At 42.5% G+C, this 25,787-nt stretch overlaps 1 protein-coding gene across 1 annotated transcript in view; it reads right to left on the bottom strand.

Moving 5' to 3' along the window:
* Positions 1–25,787, bottom strand: part of RBM5 (RNA binding motif protein 5) — a 333,945-nt gene that overhangs the window by 31,778 nt on the left and 276,380 nt on the right. The window contains exons 20-22 of the mRNA XM_033925757.1: positions 19,079–19,228; positions 18,934–18,999; positions 13,346–13,528 (exon numbers count right to left, since the gene is read on the bottom strand). Of these exons, the coding sequence (XP_033781648.1) occupies positions 13,346–13,528; positions 18,934–18,999; positions 19,079–19,228 (399 nt within the window). The remainder of the gene's footprint in view (positions 1–13,345; positions 13,529–18,933; positions 19,000–19,078; positions 19,229–25,787) is intronic.

Below are 25,787 nucleotides of genomic sequence, written 5' to 3' on the forward strand. Positions count from 1 at the left end.
GGTCCATGTCTATAGTGTGGAGCCAGGCAAGCCGGCACATTGCCACTGAGAAGGCAGTGATCCTCAAGGAAAGTTCAAATGCATTACAGGAAGATTGAAGAAGATGCATGTAGAGTTGAGTCAGAGTGGTAATTACAAGCTGAAACCCTAAAAGACAGTGTTGAGGAATATATTTGAAATATTCAGGCAGGATGTCAACTAAATGCTTGAAATAAGAAATTAAAACAAATTTGTAATTCAAAACTCTAGTTGCCATAAGAAAATTTTGATACAAACGACGACCAAACTTGTCCATGGTCTTGTTCTCTCTTCCAGGAGGCACAGTGGCAGGATTGGTCCTTTTCAGAGAAGATTCCATGAGAAGGGACTGATGGGATAACTGAGATTTGTTGAAGCCCTTGCAGTGGACCATCCTGTAAGCACAGTTACTTACCGTAACAGGTGTTATCCAGGGACAGCAGGCAGATATTCTTAACGCATGGGTGACGTCACCGACGGAGCCCCGGTACGGACCTTTTTAACTAGAAAGTTCTAGTTGGCCGCACCGCGCATGCGCGAGTGCCTTCCCGCCCGACGGAGGAGAGCGTGGTCCCCAGTTAAGATAAGCCAGCTAAGAAGCCAACCCGGGGAGGAGGGTGGGACGTAAGAATATCTGCCTGCTGTCCCTGGATAACACCTGTTACGGTAAGTAACTGTGCTTTATCCCAGAACAAGCAGGCAGCATATTCTTAACGCATGGGTGACCTCCAAGCTAACAGAGAGAGAGGAGGGATGGTTGGCCATTAGGAAAATAAATTTTGTAACACAGATTGGCCGAAGTGTCCATCTTGTCTGGAGAAGGCATCCAGACAGTAGTGAGTAGTGAACGTGTAAACTGAGATGGGTTTGACGGAGGGAGAGGCTTGGCAGGTTGGTGAGACTGTGAGCGAGCCTGAGATTGATGCTGTTGACGAGGTCGGCGAGGCTGATGTTGAGGCGGGTTGAGAGGTCTGGCCGAGAACCTGCGCTGGTAGGAAGACTGCTGTCTGTAGGTGCGAGCAGGTGGAGTCTTCTTTTTAGGTTTAATCAGTGTCCCACCTGGTCTCATGTGCTGAGAGTTTCTGGGTTGTTGAGTCCAGGGACTCTCCGAAGAGTTCATCACCCAGACAAGGTGCGTTAGCCAGGCGGTCCTGGTGGTTAATGTCCAGGTCAGAGACTCTCAGTCATGCCAAACGTCGCATGGCCACCGCCATGGTAGATGCACGAGAGGTTAGCTCAAATGTGGAAAAGAGGGACCTTACGTTCAGGAAGGTATTTCTGTAAGGAGGAGAGCTGTTGCACCAGATGCTTCATGTAGAAGGAGAAGTGGAAGGTGTAGTTGTTGGCTCTATTGGCTAACATGGCATTTTGGAAAAGGCGCTTACCAAATTTATCCATGGTTTTTCCCTCTCTGCCAGGAGGGGTGGAGGCATATACACTGGAACCCTGAGATTTTTTCAAAGTAGATTCCACCAGGAGGGACTCGTGGGGCAATTGAGGCTTATCAAATCCTGGGATTGGAATAACCCGGTACAAGCTATCCAATTTACGAGGGGCTCCAGGAACCGTGAGGGGAGCTTCCCAGTTTTTATAGAAAGTTTCCCGTAAGATGTCGTGGACGGGCAACTTCAGAAATTCTTTGGGAGGTTGCTCATCGAGGAAAGCCTGAGACTTTTTAGAGTCGGACTCTAAGGGAATGGAAAGAGCTGCTGACATCTTCCTAAGGAATTTGGAGAAAGAGGATTGCTCTGGTTTGGAGACGGTGTCGGTCATGGAGGGTTCTTCGTCGGTTGACGAAGCATCCTCCTCGGTACCGTGAGGGGAGTCTTCCCACAAATCTGGGTCCCTAACGTCGGGGTGCGTACGTTTGGACATCGGTGTGGAGGGCTCGGCATGGCGGGTCTTTGAAAGAGATTTGCCTGAGCGCACCGAGACTGTACCGGGTGAGGAAGACCGATGTCGTTCCTGGGACCGGACAGGGACGGCAGCATCACGGGTATGTACTGCAGGTGTTTCTGCCAAGAGCACCGGCATGGAAGTATTAATCGGTACCGAGGGGGGTCGACACCGATGGGACAGTGTGAGGCTCGGACCGGTCCCGTACCGGAAGGTGCGGTGCCAGCAACGCCGGCAACAGTTGTTGGAGCTGTTGTTGCAGCTGCTCCTGTAACTGTGTTTGGAGTATGGCCGCGATGCGGTCGTCCAGGGGAGGCACCGGTACCGCTTTTTTCTTCTTCGGTACCATAGGTGCCGCTCTACGCTCCGGCGATGAGGAGGCCGATGATGAGGCACTCACCGAGATCGGAGCGGAGCGTTTGCGGTGCCGGTGCGGTGCCGGGAGGGCCGGTGTCGCAACCGTGGCAGGAGGGCGCTCAAGGGAAGTGGGAGGCTTCTTAGCCGGCTTACCTGGGCCCAACGACCCTGAGGAAGGGTCTGGTGGTGTCGATGTCGTCGGTGCCGACTTTTGTGGTGCTGTCGACGTCGCAGCCGGTTCCATGGCAGATCCGGTACCAAACAAAATATTTTGTTGGATCTGCCGATTTTTCAAAGTACGCTTTTTAAGAGTAGCACAGCGGGTGCAGGTGTTAGCCCGATGCTCTGGACCCAAGCACTGGAGGCACCAATTGTGTGGGTCGGTGAGGGAGATCGGGCGTGCACACCGCTGGCACTTCTTAAAACCCGGTTGAGGGGCGTGGCTTAACGCGAACACAAGATGGAAGTGTGATCGTAACGCTCCTCTTCAAATAGGCAACGATTTAAAAATAATTTTATCCTCTTACTGCTGAATTCGGGGAAAAACAATTCTAATTGAAACTTGAAATTGTGACAACTGATATTGACCTCTTCCGCCGAAATCGAGACAGATCCTGAGAGAAGAGAGCCGAAAATAAGATTGCCGGTTTTTTTCCTCTCAGTGCTGGAGTGGCGCGACATCGGGGCAGATAACTGACAGAGAGAAAAAAAAATCTATCAACGGAGAAAATCTGATAATACAGCTGGTATTGAGGGAAGACCTGAAAGGAAGGAGACAGTGAGGTTGTTTTTTGCCGGCTTTTCTCTGTGTTGATGAGGCACGGAGGTGAAGAAAGGCTGTTGAAAATTTGAACTGACAGAAGTTTACAGATTTCTCAGTGCTGGAGCGACGAGATATTGAAACTTATAAACATATCAGAATAAATAATTTGAAAACCGCCGACACTGAAGAAAGGCTGAGGAGAAGGTAATTGTTTTTTTTTTACCGGCTTTTTACTGTGTTGATACGGCGAGGCAGTGATGGTAGGCTAATAAAAATTGAATTGGCCAACGGAGGAAAAAGGAAAGTTTCAATGCCGTTTTAAAAACTAGTGCTGTCAATGCTGCAACTGTATAAGAAACTGAAACAGGAAGAAAATAAAAAGAAAATCTGTTTCTCAGTTACCGGTTTTTTTAAACTGGAGTGACATAGCACAGAAGGCAAGTTACTGACAGTTCCACAATACTGAGGAGGAAACGGTTACAGTTTGAAACTACCTTCCTTCACAAAAACTGAAATAAAGTCCAGAGAGAAAGGAACCTAAAAAGATTTATTACTTCCTCAACGGATTTATATCTGTGCTGAAGACAAGCTCTTTCACTGGACAAAGTGGTTGAAAAAAAAAAAATTGCTGTGGAAAAGTAAAATCGGAAAAAAGGAAAAAAAGAGAATCAAGAAAGATGCAGGAGAATGGCAAGCACCCGACAAGGAAAAAATGAAACCGGTATGTCTGCAAAAAGACAGAAACAAGATCAAATAACACCAAGCAAGATCCCACTTCCTGCTGAAGAACCTGACATTTTGAGTAAAGCAGAAGTTATGGAAGAATTAAGACAAATTAAACAAATGCTTAAGGAAACTGTAACCAATATGTCTGAAATGAAGGAAGAAATATTGAACATCCACAGACAAATGGAAGTTAATAATAAAAGAACAACTGTATTAGAATCTAAAATGGAGGTCATAGAAGGTGAAGCAAACAGATGCAAAAATGACAGTCTGGAATTGAATAAATTGAAAGATCAACTGGAAGACTATGAGAATCGAGGAAGAAGGAAAAATATTAAACTTTTTGGAATACAAGAAAATTTAGAAGGGAAAAATGCTATACATTTTCTAGAAAACTTAATTCCAAAAATACTACAACTGGATTTAAAACAACCACTGGAAATAGAAAGGGCTCATAGGATTCCAGTAAAAAATGTAGAAAATCAAGGCAGGCCAAGACCACTAATATTCAAAATGCTTAGGTACCAACAAGCATTAGAAATATTAAATGCTGCCAAGAAAGACAAAAATCTTAATTATAAAGGATCCAGAATTTGGTTTTTGCCGGACTTTGCTAAAAATACAGCAAATAAAAGAAAGAGACTATTAGACATGAGACCACTACTAAAAGAAAAAGGTTTTAAATATGGATTATATTATCCGGCAAAGATGAGAGTATCATCTGGAGATAAATCCTTGTATTTCGAAGATCCAGAAAAACTAAAAGCCTTTCTTTCTAAATCAGAACCTATGATATTTTAAAATAAAATATCAAGATTGGTTTTGATGATATTATGAAAAACTATAAAAATATGAGATATTGAAATACTGAAGAAAGAAAAATATGATCTAAAGAAAAGACAATAAAAATATAAAGAGAGAAAGAATAAGATATAGAAAAAATATTAATACCATATTAAATATATGTTTAAGATAAAATTTTATGATGTAATTTATAATACTAGGGAATTATAAATTAAAAATTGATAAATGGATAAAGATACATTAATGAAATGTTAGAAGTAAAAAATGACTAAAGATATTAAAGGTTAATATAGATAGATAGAAGAGGATGTTGATTGAATATTGGTTGCCTAGAGGGGAGGAGAATGTTCGGGTTGCAGTTCCAATGTGTATCCTTAAGCAGTCATTATATTGGGTGGGAAAGGGAGGGAAAAAGAAGGTATTTACTAGAATGATTAAGGAGAAAGTAAATAAGGGATTGGATACTTCAAGGGTAAATATGTGTGTCATAGAAAATATTTTTTGGATTTTAAATATAAAAGAAGAAGGGAAAAAGATTATACTGATAAGTTTTAAAATATATAATGTCTTTTAAGATATATTCTATTAATGTCAATGGCCTGAATCATGTAATTAAAAGAAAAAAGGTATTAGCATTTTTAAAAAAGCAAAATGCGGATATTTACTGTCTGCAGGAGACCCATCTTAATACAAAAGAATCACAGAAACTAATGGGTGGGTGGGTAAAAGAATGTTTTTTTGCTCCAGCAGAGGATAAAAAAGCAGGGGTAGCAATTCTTATTAATAAAAAATGTATGGCCAAGATTAAGGTAATAAATTCAGACCCACATGGAAGATGGATACATGTTGATATAGGTATGGGAAATAATGCCCTGACGTTGTTTAATATATATGCCCCTAATTCGAATCAATCAGAATTTTTAAAAAAATTACAGAATATGTTATTACCACTGGCTGCTTCTAATTTAGTGGTGGCTGGAGATTTTAATGCTGTAATGGATCCATTATTGGATAAAAAACCAAGTAAAAGTATAAAATCTTTAGGTTTAGATAATTTGGCTCAATCATGCGATTTAAAGGATATATGGCGTATTCTTCATTTTAATGATCAGGAATTTTCATTTTGCTCACAGGTTCATAAATCATTTTCAAGAATAGATTATATTTTTGTTTCAACAAATAAAGTGCAACAGGTGATTAAAGCTTCCATAGATCCTATTATTATTTCGGACCATGCGGGAATATGGATAGAATTACAATTGGATAAATTGGAAAAGGGTAGACCTCTTTGAAGATTTGATAATACACTGCTTGTGGATGATAAGTTTTTGGAAAATTTTAAAACACAAATTAATGATTTCTTTCAAATGAATTTAGTAGAGGATACATCTATTGAGAATGTATGGGATGCATTTAAAGCAACTATGAGGGGTAATATTATATCATATTCAGCTTTTATTAGGAAACAGAATAAAATTCAATATATAGAGTTAGAGAAAGAAATCAAAATATTAGAAGCTAAATTGATAAATAAATGGGAAAATGAGATATTGCAAGCTCTTTTGAAAGCAAAAGGTAAATATAATGAATTATCTTCAAAAATGATAAGAAGAGATTTGTTTTCCAAACAAGCAGTGTATTATGGAAATTCTAATAAGGCGGGGAGATTATTGGCAAATTATCTTAAAGCAAAAAAAAGGAAAACTAATGTTAATGGGATAAAAGATGATAATGGTACAATAACAAATCAAACAGATAAAATTTTAAAACAATTTCTAAAATTTTATAAAGATCTATATTCTTCCGAGCCTTATTTGGAGAGACAAAAAGATGGTAAAAATTTTTTAGATTTAATTAATGGACCTAAGGTTCCTGATCATATAAAACGGAGTTTAGATGAACCTATATCATTAAAAGAATTAGAAACAGCATTGAGATCTCTTAGAGTTGGATCCGCTCCAGGTGGTGATGGTTATACAGTAGAATTTTATAAAACATTTCAAAATATTCTTTCCCCATATTTACTAAATTTATATCAAACACAACTTATAAAAGGTGATATTAAAGGTACTATGGCTGAATCAATAATAATTGTTCTACCTAAGCCAAATAAAGATCCTACTTTGGTTTCGAACTACAGGCCTATATCTTTAATAAATGTGGATAATAAACTTTTGGCGAAAATTTTGGCGTTAAGATTAGCCAAAGCTCTCCCACATATTATAGATATGCATTAGACGGGTTTCGTTGCTAAAAGACATTCCTCTAATAACTCTAGATTATTGTTTCATATGTTAAATTTATCAAAAAAAATAGATGAACCGACTTTTACAGTTTCCTTGGATGCAGAAAAAGCGTTTGATAGGGTAGAATGGAATTTTATGTATCAAGCTTTAGAATGGTTTGATATAGGTTCTGGATTTATACAAATGGTAAAAACTTTGTATAGCTTCCCGATTGCAAGATTAAATATTAATAATATGATATCTGATGGATTTCAATTGCGGAGGGGAGTTAGACAGGGTTGTCCTTTATCTCCTTTGTTATTTGATGTTATATTAGAACCCTTATTGTTAGCAATACAACAAACGAGGGAGATACAGGGTATTCCATATTCAGATATGGAATATAAAATTTCGGCTTATGCTGATGATATTTTGCTTTATTTGAAAAATCCAGAATCTACCTTATCTTCTTTATTGGAATTAATTGATAAGTTTGGTAAATTTTCAGGTTATAAAATTAATTGGAATAAATCTGAAATTATACCCTTAAATGTTCATTGTGTAAAAGGACTATTTAAAGATTTTCCATTTATATGGAAGGAAGAAGGATTTAAATATCTTGGCATTCAAGTTAAAAATACAATTGAAGATACTGTAAAAGAAAATGAAAAATTTGTATTAAAAAAAGTTACGGAGTTGTGTGAGCAATGGAACCCTTTACATATTTCTTGGTGGGGGAGAGTTCAAACTATTAAAATGATGATGTTGCCTGTAGTTTGCTACCAAATGAGTATGATACCTATTTATTTTCAGGGGTCCTTTTATAAAAAGCTTAATAGCATTTTAACGAAATTTCTTTGGCTTGGTAGAACACCTAGAATAGCTTTAGTAACTTTGCAAAAATCAATCAAGGAGGGAGGGGTAAATTTTCCAAATTTTTATAGGTACCATCAAGCCTATATTCTACGTCAGGGTATGTATTGGATCCTCCCAGAACTTATAGATAATGCACCTGATTGGTTATATTTGGAATGGCGCCTTATGTTTCCCCTAAATTTAGTTCACCTTCCAAGTATTAACATGCCTAGAAGATACAGAGAAAATAAAATTTTAATGGATACTTGGAAAACGTTGAGATTTATAAATAAATTAACACCTATCCCAATAAATAAATCAACTAATCAATCTTTATGGATAAACTCCAAGATCAAAATTGGCGGAGCTCAAATCCTTTGGAAGAACTGGATTATTGCAGGCATTAGATCTTTAGATGACGTTATTTCAGAAGGTAAACTGCTGGATTTTTCACAATTGCAACATAGATTTGGTCTTAATAAAACACAAAGTTTTAAATGGTTGCAATTGAAGCAGGCCATTCAGGTTGGGTTCCCTGAATGGAAAACATTGAATAATCAATATAGTTTAAAGTTCTTATGTTTTCAAGCAGACTTCCTAGGACATCAAGCCGCATTGTGGTATAAATTAATATCTGGATATTTGAATAAAAAACCAAAAAATGGTCTAAGAGATATTTGGAGCATTGAGATTAAGCATCAAATTAATGCATCTCAATGGCCACTAATTTGGTCTTGGAGAATGAGATGTACAGTGTCAGCATCTATGAGACAAACTTGGTTCTTTTTATTACATAGAGCTTTTTGGACCCCTACACGTTTGCAAAAATTAGACAGTTCTAAGTCCAATAAATGCTGGCACTGTAATCTGGAACCAGGGACATTAGATCACTTACTGTATCATTGTCCCTACATTAAAAGTTTTTGGAATTCAATTTGGCCACAAATTAATAAATTGATGGAAAATCATATAGCAATATCATACGATACAATATTATTTGGAATGATAATGAGAAAAAAAAGTCAAATTTCACCAGAAAATAACAAGCTTTTATTGATTATGACAGGGGTGGCCATTCAGCATATAACCAATAATTGGAAGAATTATAATAACCTAAATTATACATTTTGGTGGAATACAATATGTCATGTATTTAAAATGGAAAGAACAATAGCAATACAAAGAGGGACATATACTAAATTTATAAAAATATGGGGGCCATTGACAAAATACTGCAATGAATAAATAGCAGGATTTTTCTTCTTCTTTTCTTCTTTTAAATATCTTTTTTTGTGACACACATAGAGGGGGGGTAATGAAAATAATTTCTACATAATATGTTATAATATGTTATACAATATGTAATGTATGAATGAATAGTAATAGAAGGGTGGGGGGAGGGAGAGGGGGAAAAACATAGTTAGAATATGATGTATTAGATATAAAAGTGATATTTTGTATTTATCAATTATATTTTAATATTTTGTACACTTTATGTAAAACTTGAAAATAAAAAATAAGGAAAAAAAAAAAAAAACCCGGTTGAGGGGGCATGAATGGAAACACGGCCTCCGCAAAATCGAACCCGGAGGCCTGTATGGTGGCAATAGGCCCCGCCGGGGCCGGCCTAAAAAAATAAAGAAAACTCAACGAGTTTTTTTTTTTTTTTTTTTAACAAAAATAAAGGGAATCCAATAAGAAAAAAGGAAAAAAAGTGAAGAAATACGCGAGCGGGAAGGCAAAAATTAGTTTTTCAACGGCCGTTGAAAACACATGTGTCTTCTTCGCTCCACGGAAACTAAGAAACTGGGGACCACGCTCTCCTCCGTCGGGCGGGAAGGTACTCGCGCATGCGCGGTGCGGCCAACTAGAACTTTCTAGTTAAAAAGGTCCGTACCGGGGCTCCGTCGGTGACGTCACCCATGCGTTAAGAATATGCTGCCTGCTTGTCCTGGGATAAACAATATTCCAGCTTTCCTGGTACAGCAGGAATGGAATAAATTGTTTCAAGATTCCGCTTGAAATTTTGAGAAAAAAGTGTATTGATGTGCAATTTAAGAGACTCCGCAGGAGGACGAGACATACCCATTTCCTCTAAATACTCCGTAGAGTATTTGGAATCAGAGTCCAAAGTAATATTGAGGTCCTTACTCATTTGACGTAGGAAAGAAGAAAAAGATATCTGCTCTAAGGAAGGTTGACCTTGAGGGGAAGAAGGTGACCTTGAGGCGCCTCACAAGGCAGAGAACAAAGGTGAAGCTTCTCTGGAGTACTTATACCTGAGGTCTGAATATGCAGGTATAGATGACTCACTGAGAGAATGTAGGGAATCTCTCGCAGGAGAACAACTTGAATGGCAAGAGTAGAAATGCTCTGCAGGTGGTCTTTTCAACTGAGGAGGCCACTAAACTAAACTAAACCTTAGGTTTGTATACCGCACCATCTCTGCAAGCGCAGAGCTCGGCACGGTTTACAGAGTTAGGATAGAAAGGAACTCCAATGAAGGGTTAAAGAAAAGGAACTAAGAGGGTAGAGAGGGGCCAGGGTACGAAAGAGCGGGAGGTATTAGATTTTTGAGAAGAGCCAAGTTTTCAGGTGTTTGTGGAAGAGTTGGAGGGAGCTGGAATTTCTGAGCGGGGATGTGAGGTTATTCCAGAGTTCTGTGGTTCTAAAGGGGAGGGATGTTCCTAGTTTTCCTGCGCGGGATATACCTTTTGTAGAAGGAAAAGATAGTTTCAATTTTTTGGGAGGATCTGGTGGAATTAGGGTTTGAGGAATTCCAAAAGAGTGGAATAACGGGAGGGAGGATGCCGTGAAGGATCTTGAAGGCTAAGCAGGCACATTTGAAGAGGACTCTGGAGGGTACTGGAAGCCAGTGAAGCTTGGACAGGAGTGGAGAGACATGGTCAAATTTGCCTTTTGCAAAAATAAGCTTAGCCGCGGCATTCTGAATTAGCTGAAGTCTATGTAGGTTTTTCTTAGTTAGGCTTATAAAGATGGAGTTGCAATAATCCAGTCTAGAGAGGATGGTGGATTTAACAAGGACGGCGAAGTGAGATTGATGAAAGCAGGATCTCACTTTCCTCAGCATGTGGAGGCTAAAGAAGCATTTTTTTACCAAGGAGTTGATGTGGTCATTGAAGGAAAGAGAAGAGTCTATGATGATGCCCAGGACTTTGCTTGAAAACTCAAGCTGAAGAGTGGGGCCGGAAGACAGTGGGATGGAGGTGGGTAAATTATCTAATATTGGGCCAAGCCAAAGTAATTTTGTTTTGGACTCATTTAGTTTCATTTGTACAAAGAGTCTCAAGGCCTGGAGAAACAAGGTCTGTCTCGAGAAGAGGACCTGTGCCTCGATGGATGCCTTGACTGGTGTGGAGAACTGTGCCTCGAACCAGGCAGGTCCTGCCGAGAGGAACGTCGAGTAGTTTTCGCTCTATGCCTCGGGATAGGCGATGCCTTATGCGAGGAAGGAGGGCTGGAGATAGAGATACCAAAACGGACTGAGCTCCTTGTGTCGAGGTATCTTGAGGCACTGACAAGGACATGGCTCCTTGAGTAGTGTGCTTATACTCCAGACGAGACACTCGCAAAGACTTGACTTCTTGCATATAGTGTGTAGAATCCTCTTGAGGCACTCTCAATGACTCGTCTCCTTGTATAGAGTGGGTAGATTCAGCTCGAGGTACTGCCAAGGACTCTACTCCTTGTGATACTGCTAAGTGCTCAGACTGGACTGCAGGAAGCAGAGTCGAGGTAAGAGTATGTTGGCAAGCATATTACCAAACTGCCTATCCAGAATGGTCTGGATCATAGTCTCCAAATGTGACAAAGAGACTTGAGGATCTGGTACATTTGGTGTGGCTATAATCTCTGAGGAAGAGGAGGAAGAATGACTTCAACTTCGAGACATGCTTCTTGGGCAGCTTAATAACCACTGCTGGTACCTGACCTGAGGGAGGCAGCGAGGCAAGCGTCTCCTCAGGAGACTTAACAGATTTGCTCGAGGATGAGGACCCGCCAAATGAGGAGGGTTTGATTAAGGTCGAGGCAGAAGGCGAAACCCCTGTGAGAAGCTTGACCGGATTTGAGGTTGAGACCGGGGAAAGTGGATCCATACCGCTAAAGAGTTTCTCCACCTAAACTCAATGACGTTTGATGGCTCAAGGTTGAAGGGTAGCACAGTAGGCACACGACTCCGGACAATGGTCAGGTCCCAAACACTGAACACACCACCTATGTGGATCAGTGAGGGAGATCGTGCGCTGGCAATAGCTACACTTCTTGAAGCCTGTGACCGGCCGGGACATAAAAGGATAAATAGCCTCAGCGAGATTGAAGCCCGTAGGCTGATGCTGTGAGGCAGGCCCCACCGTGACACAAAAGAAAAATAAAGGGTTTTTAAAAATATAAATGAAAACGCGCAAAGAAACACAGCGATCTTGTAAAATAAAACACGAGCCGCGGTGAGAGAAGGCACGAAGTAGAACTGAGTCTAGCACAGAGTGTCAAAATAGAACTTCTCAGCTCTGTGGAAAACTGAGAACTGAGGAGACGCGCGTCCTGCGTCAGGCAGGAAGGCACTTGCGCATGCGCGATGCGGCAGTCGCAAACTTTCTAAAGTTCTTCAAATAAGTCTGCTTGCGAAGCTGTCCGCATCCAGGCTCCATGGATGACGTCACCCATATGTTGAGAATAGGCTGCCTGCTTGTCCTGGGATAATAGCATGTTTCCATGCTCTTACTCACTGACCTAAAAACCAAGTAGGAAGCAAAGAATTTCTCCTTGAAAGGATACATAAAACTCAAAGGGGGAGGTGAAAACGAAGCCAGCACCCTGCAAGACACTGCTGAGCCTCCTATGGAAGCCTGACAGCCTGCATTCAAACTCCTGCCAAGCAGTAGGTGAGCAATGCTGACCGGGGATGGCCTCAAACCCCCAAAACACTTCTGCAGGCTGGTTAATAGGTACCACAAGGGATTGGCCTATCAGATGCAGACTACAGTCTGCTTCTTCTCCATACAGGAGGAACTGAACCCTCGACAGGGAAGCTCCAAGCACTGAAAACTAATTCCCGACCCCCCCCCCCAAGAAAATAAAGAAAAAGGCTGAGCAGAACAAAAACACTCCTTCAGGCTCACGTGCAAAAGGAAAAAAACTCAAGGCGACAGTAGAGCTCTCTGTGAAGTAGGAGGGTTACAGAAAAAAATCAGGAGTGGACTCCTTCTGTAAGGCACATGATAATGGAGAAGTTACCTGCTTGTCCAGAATGGGAGAGTGACACAAGGACAAATTTTCCCCGTCCCCGCAGGAATTCAATTTCCCTGTCCCGTCCCCTATCCTATAAACTCCGTCTTAATCACACAAGCCTCAAACACTTATGATTTTAAAGTGTTTGAAGCTTGTGCAGATGAGAACAGAGCTTGCAGGTATGGGACAGGGACAGGAACTTAACTCTCTGGGATTGAACAGGAAAATGAGTTCCCACAGGATGGGGAAAAATTTGTCCCCGCGTCATTCTCTATCCAGAATGACACACTAGAAATCACCTTAAATGAAACTCAAACTGATGGGTGTTAGTGCTTTGGGGGGGGGGGGGGGGGGGAGTAACACTAATTTAAATCTTAAAAATCAAATTCTAAAGAGCATCCAAATGTTTATTCCAAAACAGAAGACCCTCTCAACAATATTTGCAAGTTACCTTATGCAACTCAGATAGTTGCTGATGTCTAGTCAAAGCATCTTTATTGGGAAACTGTCTCCTACATAGCAGGCAAGCCAGCTTCCTCCAGTCTGTCAATTTTTCTTCATCCACCTCTATTACAAAGTCCTGCAGGTCCTCCTCGTTATCACTGTCTCCACTGTATGCAGCCACAAGCCCAAGCTACAAATAAGAACAAGGCAACATCATTAGTCAGTGAAAATAGTCCACAACAAAAACAGGAAAACTATGATAGTTCCAAATGGACAAATGCAAAGTGATGCACATTGGGAAGAATAACCCAAATCAGTTACCAGATGCTAGGGTCCACCTTGGGGGTTACTGCACAAAAAATAGATCTGGGTGTCATTGTAGACAATACAATAAAACCTTCCACTCAATGTGTGATGCCGGCTAAAACAGCAAACAAGATGCTAGGAATCATTTTTTTAAAAACAGATGGTTAACAAAACTAAGAATGTTATGTTTCTGTATCGCTCCATGGTGCAGCCTCACATGGAGTATTGCGTTCAATTCTGGTCTCCTTATCTTAAGAAAGATATAACACTAAAAAAGGTTCAAAGAAGAGAGACCAATTCAGTACTAATACAATGCCAATACAAGATGATGGGATGGAACTCCTCTCGTATGATGAAAGACTAAAAAGGTTAGGGCTCTTCAACTTGGAAAAGAGACAGCTGAGGGGAGATATGATTGAAGTCTACAAAATCCTGAGTGGAGTAAACAGGTACAAGTGGATCGATTTTTCATGCCATCAAAAATTACAAGGACTAGGGGACCTTCGAAGTTACAGGGAAATACTTTTAAAACCAATAGAAGGAAATATTTTTTCACTCAGACAATCCAATCCTTAGGTTTATATACAGAGTCTTCTCCAAAAAAGGGTCTCGACTCGGTTTACAGATTAAGTGAAATAGAAAAGAAACTCAGAATAAATTTAAAAATTCTGAGTTAAACAACCTGCCATAGTACTTATTATACAGACCACAACTTCAGTAGTCATTCAAAGATTGTTAAAAAAAATATATATTTTTAAAGATTTTAAAGTTTGAAGGGAAAGGAGTGTCCTAATCTCAGAAGGAAGGTCATTCTAGATAATCGCAAATATACATGTAAAGCACTGAGAAATAGAGCCTACGGCTTTGGTACCTTTGAAAGAAGAGAAAGAAAGTTTAAACGATATGAAAAATTCTTGATTTTGCAGCCCGCATAGAATTGAATGAAAGAATAAGATTTTGATTATTATACTAGCACACTTAAATTTGATTCTGAAATGGTCTGGTAGCCAATGGAGCACTTTTAACAGAAGGGAAGCATGGTCAAACTTCCTTTTGATGTAAAATGAATAAAGAAATGGAAAAAATAAATAAATAAAGATCAGTTTGGCCGCTGTGTTTTGAATCAGTTGGAACCTTTTTAGATTACTCTTACTCAAGCAAATGTACAGAATTGCAATAATCTAACTGAGCTAATATAATAGCTTGTACCAATGTGGCAAAGTGCTGTTGATAAAATAAATGAAGAACCCTTCTCAACATTCAAAGACTGAAAAAGCATTTTTTAAAACAGATTATGAACCTGAGATTGAAGAGAAACTGTTCTATGTAGCTGGTTCCTCAATACCCCTAGGGTTCTTACTCAGGGGCCACACAGCCTGTGCTCAAGCCTCTGACCAAATCAGCAGGCAAGCCGCTCCCAGGGGGACGAACCCTGAGCTCCTGAAAGGGCCCAAAGCAGGCTGGCTCCACAGGTACTCAGAGATTGGCAGGAGCAGCAGTCCTCCCACATGGGACTGTATTCTTTCTCCAGTGGAGTATGCCCGAGCAGGGGACCTCCAAGCATTGAAGCCATAAAGAACTTTAAAAATCTGGTAGAAAAAACACCAAAAACAAAGAAAAAACAGAGCACATAAGCAATGCCTCTGCCGGGTCAGACCTGAGGTCCATCGTGCCCAGCAGTCCGCTCACGCGGCGGCCCAACAGGCCCAGAACCTGCGTAATAATCCTCTATCTATACCCCTCTATCCCCTTTTCCAACAGGAAATTGTCCAATCCTTTCTTAAACCCCAGTACCGTACTCTGCCCTATTACATCCTCTGGAAGCGCATTCCAGGTGTCCACCACCCGCTGAGTAAAGAAAAACTTCCTAGCATTTGTTTTGAATCTATCCCCTTCTAATTTTTCCGAATGCCCTCTTGTTCTTTTATGTTTTGAAAGTTTGAAGAATCTGTCTCTCTCCACTTTCTCTATGCCCTTCATGATCTTGTAGGTCTCTATCATGTCTCCTCTGAGTCTCCGCTTTTCCAGGGAGAAGAGCTCCAGCTTCTCCAATCTTTCAGTGTATGAAAGGTTTTCCATGCCCTTAATCATTTGTGTCGCTCTCCTCTGGACCCTTTCAAGTATTGCCATATCCTTCTTAAGGTGCGGTGACCAATACTGAACACAGTACGCCAGGTGTGGGCGCACCATTGCCTGATACAACGGCAGGATGACTTCTTTCGTTCTGGTCGTAATACCATTTTTAATAATACCCAACATTCTGTTCGCCTTCTTCGCGGCTGCTGCGCATTGCGCCGTTGACTTCATTGTTGTATCCACCAGTACACCCAAATCTCTTTCAAGGTTACTTCCCTCTAATACTAATCCCCCCATTTGGTAGCTGAACATCGGGTTCTTTCTCCCTATATGCATGACCTTGCATTTCTCTACATTGAATTTCATCTGCCATTTATTTTCCCACTCCTCCAGTTTGCTTAGGTCCCTTTGTAGGTCCTCACACTCTTCCGTAGTTCTGACCCTTCTACAGAGTTTAGTGTCATCCGCAAATTTTATAACTTCACATTTCGTCCCCGTTTCCAGGTCATTAATAAATACATTGAACAGCAGCGGTCCAAGTACAGACCCCTGCGGAACTCCACTCGTGACTTTCCTCCAGCCCGAGTAGTGACCCTTCACTCCAACCCTCTGTCTCCTGCCTGCCAACCAGTGTTTGACCCATCTGTGTACGTCCCCTTCCACCCCGTGGTTCCACAGCTTCCTAAGTAACCGCTCATGGGGTACCTTGTCAAAGGCCTTTTGGAAGTCAAGGTAGATGATGTCTACAGGTTCCCCTTTGTCCAAATGGCTGTTTACCCTCTCGAAGAAGTGCAGTAAGTTTGTTTGGCACAATCTTCCCTTGCAGAAGCCATGTTGGCTCGCTTTCATCAGCCCATTTTTTTCGATGTGCTCACAGATGCTGTCCTTTATCAGTGCTTCTACCATCTTGCCTGGAACCGATGTCAAACTTTTTAAAGATAGGTGTAACATTTGCTATCTTCCAGTCCTCCGGTATCTCTCCAGTTTTCAAGGATAGGTTGCAAACTCGTTGGAGTATTTCCGCTATCTCATTTCTTAGTTCTTTTAGTACCCTAGGGTGGATTCCGTCTGGGCCTGGTGATTTGTCGCTTTTCAATCTATCTATCTGTTGGAGGACATCCTCATGGCTCACCTCTATTGCCGACAGTTTTTCTTCTTGATCACCATGGAAGATCACGTCGGGTTCCGGTACATTGGATGTGTCCTCGCTTGTGAAGACTGACGAGAAGAATTTGTTTAACCTGTCAGCTACCTCTTTTTGCTCCTTTATCACTCCCTTTTTATCTCCATCATCCAACGGTCCTACTTCCTCCCTCGCTGGTTTCTTCCCCTTAACATATCTGAAGAATGATTTGAAGTTTTTTGCCTCCCTGGCCAGTCTCTCTTCGTATTCTCTTTTCGCTCTCCTAACCACTTGGTGACATTCTCTTTGGCCTTTCCTGTGTTCATCCCAGTTTTCCCCAGTCTGGTCCTTTTTCCATTTCCGGAATGATTTTTTTTTTGTCTCCTATCGCTTTCTTCACCTCATTGTTTATCCATACGGGGTCTTTTTTTCGGTTTTTTTTGCACCCTTTTCTAAATATGGGAATGTACATATGTTGTGCTTCTTGCACTGTGCCCTTGAATAGAGACCAGGCTTGCTCTACAGTTTCTGTTTTCCTTGAGCTGTTTCTAAGTTTTTTTCTTACCATTGCTCTCATAGCATCATAGTTCCCTTTCTTGAAGTTGAGCGTTGTCACTGTGGTTCTTTTTCCTTTTATTGAACTTACTCCTAATTTGTACTGGATCATGTTGTGATCACTGTTTCCTAGTGGCCCTACTACTTCCACTTCTTTTGCAGGTCCCCCTAATCCGTTGAGGATTAGGTCAAGAGTGGCATCTCCTCTTGTTGGTTCCTTGACAAGCTGATCCATAAAGCAGTCCCTCACAGCCTCTAAGAATTCTGTTTCCCTCGCACAGTTTGAGTTTCCAATACTCCAGTTTATCCCGGGGTAGTTGAAATCTCCCATTACTGTCACATTTCTGTTGTTGCCTTCCCGCCTCAATTCTGCCGTCAGATCTTTGTCGTTTGCTTCCGTTTGTCCAGGTGGACGATAGTATAGACCCAATCTTATGTCAAGGCCACCTTTTCCTGGTAATTTGACCCATAATGACTCCAGTCCTTCCGCCTTTGGTTCTATATCCACTCCGGACGAGGGAATGGTGTCTTTTATGTATAGTGCTATTCCTCCACCCTTCTTGTTGGTCCTGTCTCTTCTATAGAGTTTGTACCCTGGCAGCACTACGTTCCATTGGTTATCCTCGTTCCACCATGTTTCCGTGATTCCAATGATGTCTAGGTTTTCTTTTGTGGCTATGGCTTCTAATTCTCCCATTTTGGACTTTAGGCTCCTTGCATTAGCGTACAAGCAATTTAAGTCCTGGTCTTTTCTTTTCTCTGCTGGTTTTACATGTGTTTTGCTCCCCATACCATCCCCTATTTGGGCTGCCGGTCCCTCATTTCTGTTCCCTTCTTCCTTATTTTTTGGTGTATCTTTTCTGTTCCTTTGTTCCTTATTTTTTGGTGTATCTTTTTCGTCTGCATCCTGATTTCCTGATCTCTCCTGTTCCTCTAATTTTATCTGATTTTCCTTTTTGTTGGTCAACAGCTTCTGTTGTTCGTCTCTTGCCTTTTCCCAGCATTTTTCTCTCTCAGTATCTTCTTTGGAAACTCTTGTCCGAAACGTCGACATCAGGTCAACTATCGGCTTTCCCCTTTTTCTCAGTTTAAAGCCTGCTCAATTCCTCTCTTGACGTTGTTTGCTAGCAGTCTCGTTCCTGCCTTGCTCAGGTGTAGTCCGTCCCTCCTGAAGAGCTTGTTCTTCCCCCAAAAAGTTGTCCAGTTCCTTATAAAAAGGAATCCTTCTTCTTCGCACCATCTCCTCAACCATGCGTTGAGCAGAGCAAAACACACCTTCTGAGTTCACTTGCAGAAGGAATAACTGAGGAGGGTGCTATGCTCCACTGCAGAAGAGAGTTCTCAAGTTCTTAAAGGGCTATCCTTCTGCAGTTCACAGGAAATGGAAGTCAACAGCTCAAGTATGGACTCCTGTGTATCCACAACAGAATTAGTAGTTGTAGTAGTAGAAGTATAGACCATAGGAAGACTGAAGAAAATTTTGGAAGAAAACATATGAAGTTAGTTAGGAGGAATTACAAAGTTTGAACCCTTACCTTTAATGGATTTTCATCATCACCATTCTTGAAGTCTAGGATAATCTGTCTCTCAGCCAATGCACCCTAGAATACAGACACCTATGTAAGTGACATACACCTTGCTCTTCTTATCTTATTAAAGATGTCAAAGCATATTTATTACCTTTTTCTCAAAAAGAGCAAAACCAGCATCTGCAGCTGCAGATTCCCTCCTTTCTTCTTCCTTTAAGGAACTCAATGGCTGGAAATTGTTCTTAAAGTTCTCCTTCTGTTTGTTTAAGCTCTTAGCCCATCGTTCCATGTCTTTGGCAATCTAAAGTAAAAAATACAATTGAAGGCAGTTGCGACATGCCCAATATATCCCATCAGCAAGACTCATCTTCTCAGGAAAGCAGAAGGGAAGTACAGCAGAATAAAGGCTAGAAGTCACATGATAAAGACCAATTACACTATTTATTAGAGCATGGGAAGGCAGAAACAACAAAAAATAAGAAAGGAAAGGACATGGCAAGTTCAATACACTGAAGATACTGTGCTCACTGGAAAAGTTTTCTTGTTGCATCTTGAAGTGTTACAGGAAAATCCAAAGGCAGTTAAGGGTTCAGTGTCTTTTCAATATAGTTTTAGCTTTTAGGTAGTATTTTACAAATTCTTTCAGTACATTTGACTCTAAAGAATGTAATTCCACCCCACCCCCCTCAGTAGGGTTATTGTTTTTTGTGTTTTAATATCATGTGACTGCATGGAGAAATTAGGTCCTTACCTGCTAATTTTCTTTCTTTTAGTCCCTCCAGACTGGCACAGAAACAGATGGGTTTACGCTCCTCTGCTAGCAGGTGGAGACTGAGACACTGACATTTGGCATCAGTACAATGAGATGTGCAGTCCCTCTTACAATCAGTTTTTACTAATAGCCGAAAACTAGGCTGATTCAGAACATACGACTCCTCACTCACATGGAGATAAAACATAAGCCTAGCCCAAGCAGACCAGGAAAACACTGTTGGATACTGATTAGAACAAGAACCTTCCCCAAATGTCCCACAGTTCACCAGCTAAACCAGCCAAACCAAACGCTGCTGCTTTTGTAACTCCTCCAACAGTTAACACCTGCAGAAAAACCGTACTCTTCGTGGAAAAAATAAAACACGACAGGGTGGTATTTTTGCTGGTCTGGAAGGACTAAAAGAAAGAAAATGAGCAGGTAAGGACCTAATTTCTCTTTCTGTACCGGTCCCTCCAGACCGGTACAGAAATGGATGGAATGTACCAATCCATCACAGGTGGAACCCCCTGAAGGGCTGCTACTAGAACATGCTCACCGAACATCACGTCTCAACGCACCTGAATGTCAACACGGTAGTACCGCACAAAGGAATGGAGAGAAGACCAAAGAGCAGCTATACAGATCTCCACCAGAGGTACAAGAGAATACTCTGCCCAAGAAGCTACTTGACCCCGAGTGGAATGAGCTTTGAGAAATTCGGAACAGCCTTTTTTTGAAGAAGGTACACCAAAGAAATAGCCTCCTTGATCCATTGCACAATGGTAGCCTTGGAAACACCATCCCCCTTACGAGGACCCGCTAAGAGGACATAAAGGAGGATCCAATGTCCAGAACTCCTGGGTCCTCTGAACATAAGAGCGAAGAACCCTATGGACATCCAATTTGCACAACTTTCTCTGCTCTAAGGAGCCCTCCTGACTACCCAAGACCGGAAGGACAACAGACTGATTGATATGAAAAGGCGAAACCACCTTTGGCAAAAATGAGGGAACCAGCCGCAGCATGACCCACTCCCGAGAGAACTCCAGGAAAGGCTGCCTATAAGAGAAAACCACAATTATACTCAAATTTTGCCAAAAATCCTACTATAGCAATAATGTAACAAGGCAAATCAAGTCACATCAGGGTTTGTTCGGAGGGCGCTCAGGAAAATCAACTTCATTCACAGCTCACAAACAAAATCATGTGATTATGATATATGTGAAGGGTGCTCTCAGTGTGAACCATCAGCGATAGGAGTCCAGCTCCGACACTTCACTTCTGGGTCAAGGCGGTAAGCCTCCACCCCCACACCATCATCGAGCACCCTAAGTGTGCTGAAAATTAAAGAAACCTTTCTCCAAAATAATCCAATAAATCAATCAATCAATAAACCAATGAGTGAATCAAATATAACTCAAACAGTAATTCCTGAGCGACCCCCAAACAAACCCTGCCAGCCAGACTCCCCGGAAACCCCGGGGGGTCTGGCTGGCAGGGTTTGTTTGGGGGTCGCTCAGGAATTACTGTTTGAGTTATATTTGATTCACTTATTGGTTTATTGATTGATTGATTTATTGGATTATTTTGGAGAAAGGTTTCTTTAATTTTCAGCACACTTAGGGTGCTCGATGATGGTGTGGGGGTGGAGGCTTACCGCCTTGACCCAGAAGTGAAGTGTCGGAGCTGGACTCCTATCACTGATGGTTCACACTGAGAGCACCCTTCACATATATCATAATCACATGATTTTGTTTGTGAGCTGTGAATGAAGTTGATTTTCCTGAGCGCCCTCCGAACAAACCCTGATGTGACTTGATTTGCCTTATTACGTTATTGGTATAAGAGAAAACCTGCAGTTCAGACACACTTCTCACAGAAGTAATGGCCACCAGGAAGACCGCCTTAAGAGTAAGGTCCTTCAACATAGAGGAACCGAGGCTCAAATGCACTGAGAGAACCAGAATGAGGTCCCAGGCAGGAACCAACAGCCAACAGGCGGTCGGAGCAATTTTGCAGCTCTCTGGAATCTAATCACATCCGGAGAAGAGGCCAACTGCCAATCATGCTAGAGACCACGAAAGGAAGACAACTCGGCAATCTGCACCTTAAGAGAGGACTGTGTAAGGCCGCGCTCCAGGCCATCCTGCAGAAACTCCAAGATGTGAGGCAAAGCAGTGCGGAGGGGCTCAACCCCCTGGCGTGAAGAACCACTCCTCAAGAGAAGACAAACATGCACATAAGCCCGAGAGGTTGAAAGTCTCCGAGACCCCAACAGAGTGGAGATCCCCTTATCTGAATATCCCTTCTTCCTTAGGTGAGCCTTTTCAAGAGCCAAGCCGTAAGACAAAAGGGACCCGGATTGAACATTTGAATGGGACCCTGAGACAGAAGATCAGGTGATAGGGGTATTGGAAGAGGATCTGCCATGAGCAGAGAAAACAGATCTGCGTATCACAGGACCTGGGCCAAACCGAAGTCACCAGGATCACATGGCCTGCGTGTCAGGTAATCCAAAGAACTCTGCCCACCAGAGGCCAAGGTGGAAAAACATATAGCAGGTGCGTCATTGGCCAAGCCTGTACCAAAGCGTCTAGCCCCTTGGCCTGGAAATCCCTGCGCTGACTGAAGAACCTTGGCACTTTAGTGATGACACTCGTGGCCATGAGGTCTATGATCGGCCAACCCCAGGACTGAACAATCAACTCGATGGCCTCCAGCCCGAGACACCACTCGCCAGGATCCAGAGCATGACGACTGAGAAAGTTCACCTGGACACTGTCCACTCTGGCAATTTAGGAGGCAGAGATGTCCAAAAGATGAGCCTCTGCCCATTCCATGAGGAGGGAGGTTGCCAGTGCCACTAGATGACTCTTGGTGCCCCCCCCCCCCCTGTCGAATGACATAGGCCACTACTGTGGTATTGTCTGAGAGAACTTGAACTGACTTGCTCTTTAGCAAGGACTGGAATTCCACCAATGCTAACCAAATGGCTTTGATCTCCAGAACACTGATCAACCAGAATGCCTCCACTGGCGCCCAGCTGCCCTGAGCCAAGCGACAGACACACTGAGCCCTCCAACCGAGGAGACTGGTGTCTGTGAGAAGCACTGTCCACTGGGGCTGATCTAGGCTCACTCCCTGAATTAGATTAGAAGACTATAGCCCCGCAACGAACTCACCCCGAAGAAGAATGGGAGAGTCCAGATCATGAACCTGTAGTGACCACAGCTGAAGAAGTGCATACTGAAGAGGGCGCATGTGAACCCGAGCCCACCTGACCATTTCCTCCTGGCTATCATCGACCCAAAGACCTGCAGAAAGTCCTGCACCTGAGGGCAGCAACAAAACTATCAGGGAGCAAATCTGTGACTGTAATTTGCACACCCTGGCTTCTGGAAGGGACACGCTCCCTAAACTGGTGTCGAACAGAACGCTGAGATAAGTGCTGAGACGGAATCAAACGGCTCTTGGACAGGTTGACCACCCAGTCCAGGGACTGCAGAACCCGTCATAACTCGGGAGCTTTCCTGAAATGACTTTGCACGAACAACCAGTCATCCAGATAGGGGTATATCAGAATGCCCTCCTTGCGCAAGGCCACCGCTGCCGCCACCATCACCATAATCTTTGTGAAGGTCCTTGGCACCATGGCCAGACCAAAGGGAATCACACAAAACTAATAATGCTCTTCCAAGATCGCAAAGTGAAGGAATTGTTGATAGGCGGCCCAAATCGGAATATGCAGATAGGCCTCTGTCAGGTCAAGAGAAGTCAGAAATTCTCCAGGCTGGACCGCCAGAATTACAGATTTTAGTGTTTCCATACGAAAAGAGGGAACCCGGACAGCCCTGTTGACACCTTCGAGATCCAAAATGGGCTGAAAAGACCCCTCTTTCTTGGGTACCACAAAATAAATAGAGTACCTGCCAGTGCACATCTCCTGCGAAGGCACTGGATCTACCGCTCTGAGGTCCAACAACTTCCGCAGTGTCTGGTGAAAAGCCCTCTTCTTCCAAATCACCTAACAAGGAGAGGAGAGGAAATGATCTGGTAATCTTCGGGAAAACTCCAGAGCATAATCATCCCACATCACATCTAGACACCCCCCCAGTAAAACTCTCTCAGCTGGGCTCCGACTGGAACTGGTGGAAGGACCTGCAACGAGTCATTGGGCTGGATGGGTGGTGGAGGAGCCCCCGGAGTCATGAATCTCACTGAAAGGACTACATGTGTTGAAATAAAAGTCCTCTGGAAGGAAAAGAGGTTGCGCAAATGCACCTCGCAAAACCACCTCGCAAATCCTGGCAAGGTCAGTCCTCCAGTAACGAGGCACTTTAGAGTCACTTAAAGCCTGAACCAGCTTATCTAACTCCTCCCCAAAAAGAAAGGAGTCCCAAAAAGGGAACTTACTGAGCTTAGTTTTAGATGCCACATGGGACATGATCGAAATATTCAAGATATTGTAGGCAATTGACATAGTAGAGAAAGAGAGATTGTTCACCCTCTCCGAGGTGAAGAGAACGAGAGGGCACTCTCTAAAGTTAAAAGGGGATAGATGCCATACAAACGTAAGGAAGTTCTTCTTCACCCAGAGAGTGGTAGAAATCTGGAACACTTTTCTAGAGGCTGTTATAGGGGAAAGCACCCTCCAGGGATTCAAGAAAGGGTTAGATAAGTTCTTGCTGAACCAGAACGAATGCAGGTAAGGCTATAAACATCATACTCAAAAACAACATCAACATAAAGACCCTAGACAAACACTCCACTCCCCATCTAGATCTCCTAGCCTGCCAATTATCCGACGATACACTCATAGGAACTCTAACCTGCATTCTTTGTTACACAATAGAGAATGACACGGGGAGCGATCCCCACAGGGAGCCGCGGGGTGGCTGCGGTTTGGCTGCGGGCTTTGGAGACTCCATAGACAAATCGCCGCAGACACGGGGACAAAAGTTTTCACCGCCCGCAAAAACGGTGAAAAGATTTGTCCCCGCAGGCAAATGTACCCCCTTCTATGTACCGCTATTTACCTTGTCTTCACCGTGAGTCTTTAGTTCGGGACCGGGTGTCAGATTTTTTCCGGCGGCCATGTTTGTCTCCGCGTGGTCTGTCTCCTCAACTCTCTAGTCTCTACCCGACTTGCACGTTGCCGCATTGACTCCGCCCCCTAATATACAGGCTCTTCATTGGTCAGTTCTTTTTGCTCAAAGAAGGGGACCAATCGCTACTGCCACACCTGATATTTAATGGGTTGTAGCGCAGCAGTAGCGATTGGATTTCGGAGCCGAGCCCAGGATTTTTATTTTGTTTGCAGTCGCTGCCTCGCTTGGATTCACTCGTTTCACTTCGTCAGGTACAAGTAAGTGTTCTCCCCGGCTGATTTAGATGACCACCCAGCTAATCCTGCTGCTGCCGCCGATGCTCCTTCCCGGGCTAACTCGCCGCCGAAAATTTTGTTTGACGCCTGCCTTTTTTTTGTCAGCATGCTTTTACTTGCTTCGGGCCTTCCTCGTTGCTAGGACCTGCCTACTTTCTGTTTCCGCGAAGGCAGGACCCAGCAGTGAGGAAGGCCCGAAGCAAGTAAAAGCAGCAAGTTGTAAGCTTCCCTCCATGCCGTGGCTCTATCGTATGCGTGCTGGCTTCCCTTCTCTTCCCCCCCCCCCCCGGGACGCTACTTCTGGTTTCGGAGGGAAGAGAAGGGTAGCCAGCACGCACACAATAGAGCCCCGGAGGGTATATTTGTCTATTTTTGTATAGTTGTTCCTGATGTGACATTGCATAAAATCATCTGCCTTGATCTCTTTGAAAACCTGCAGAATATATATGGGGTGGGGGAAGATTAGTGATAGAAAAATTGTATGGAAAATGACTATTTTCAATTTAGTGATCAAAATGTGTCAGTTTTGAGAATTTATATCAGTTATCTATATTTTGCATTATATTTGTCTATTTTTCTATAGTTGTTTCTGAAGTGACATTGCATATTTTAGTCATCTGTCTTGACCTCTTTGAAAAATGAAACAAATATTAATTAATATTTTCTCTGCATACAGTGTGCTTTGTGTTTCTTTTAATTTTGTGGTTACCATAATGAATTAAT

This window comes from Geotrypetes seraphini, chromosome 17, assembly GCF_902459505.1.
Source record: "Geotrypetes seraphini chromosome 17, aGeoSer1.1, whole genome shotgun sequence".
Taxonomy (NCBI): Eukaryota; Metazoa; Chordata; class Amphibia; order Gymnophiona; family Dermophiidae; genus Geotrypetes; species Geotrypetes seraphini.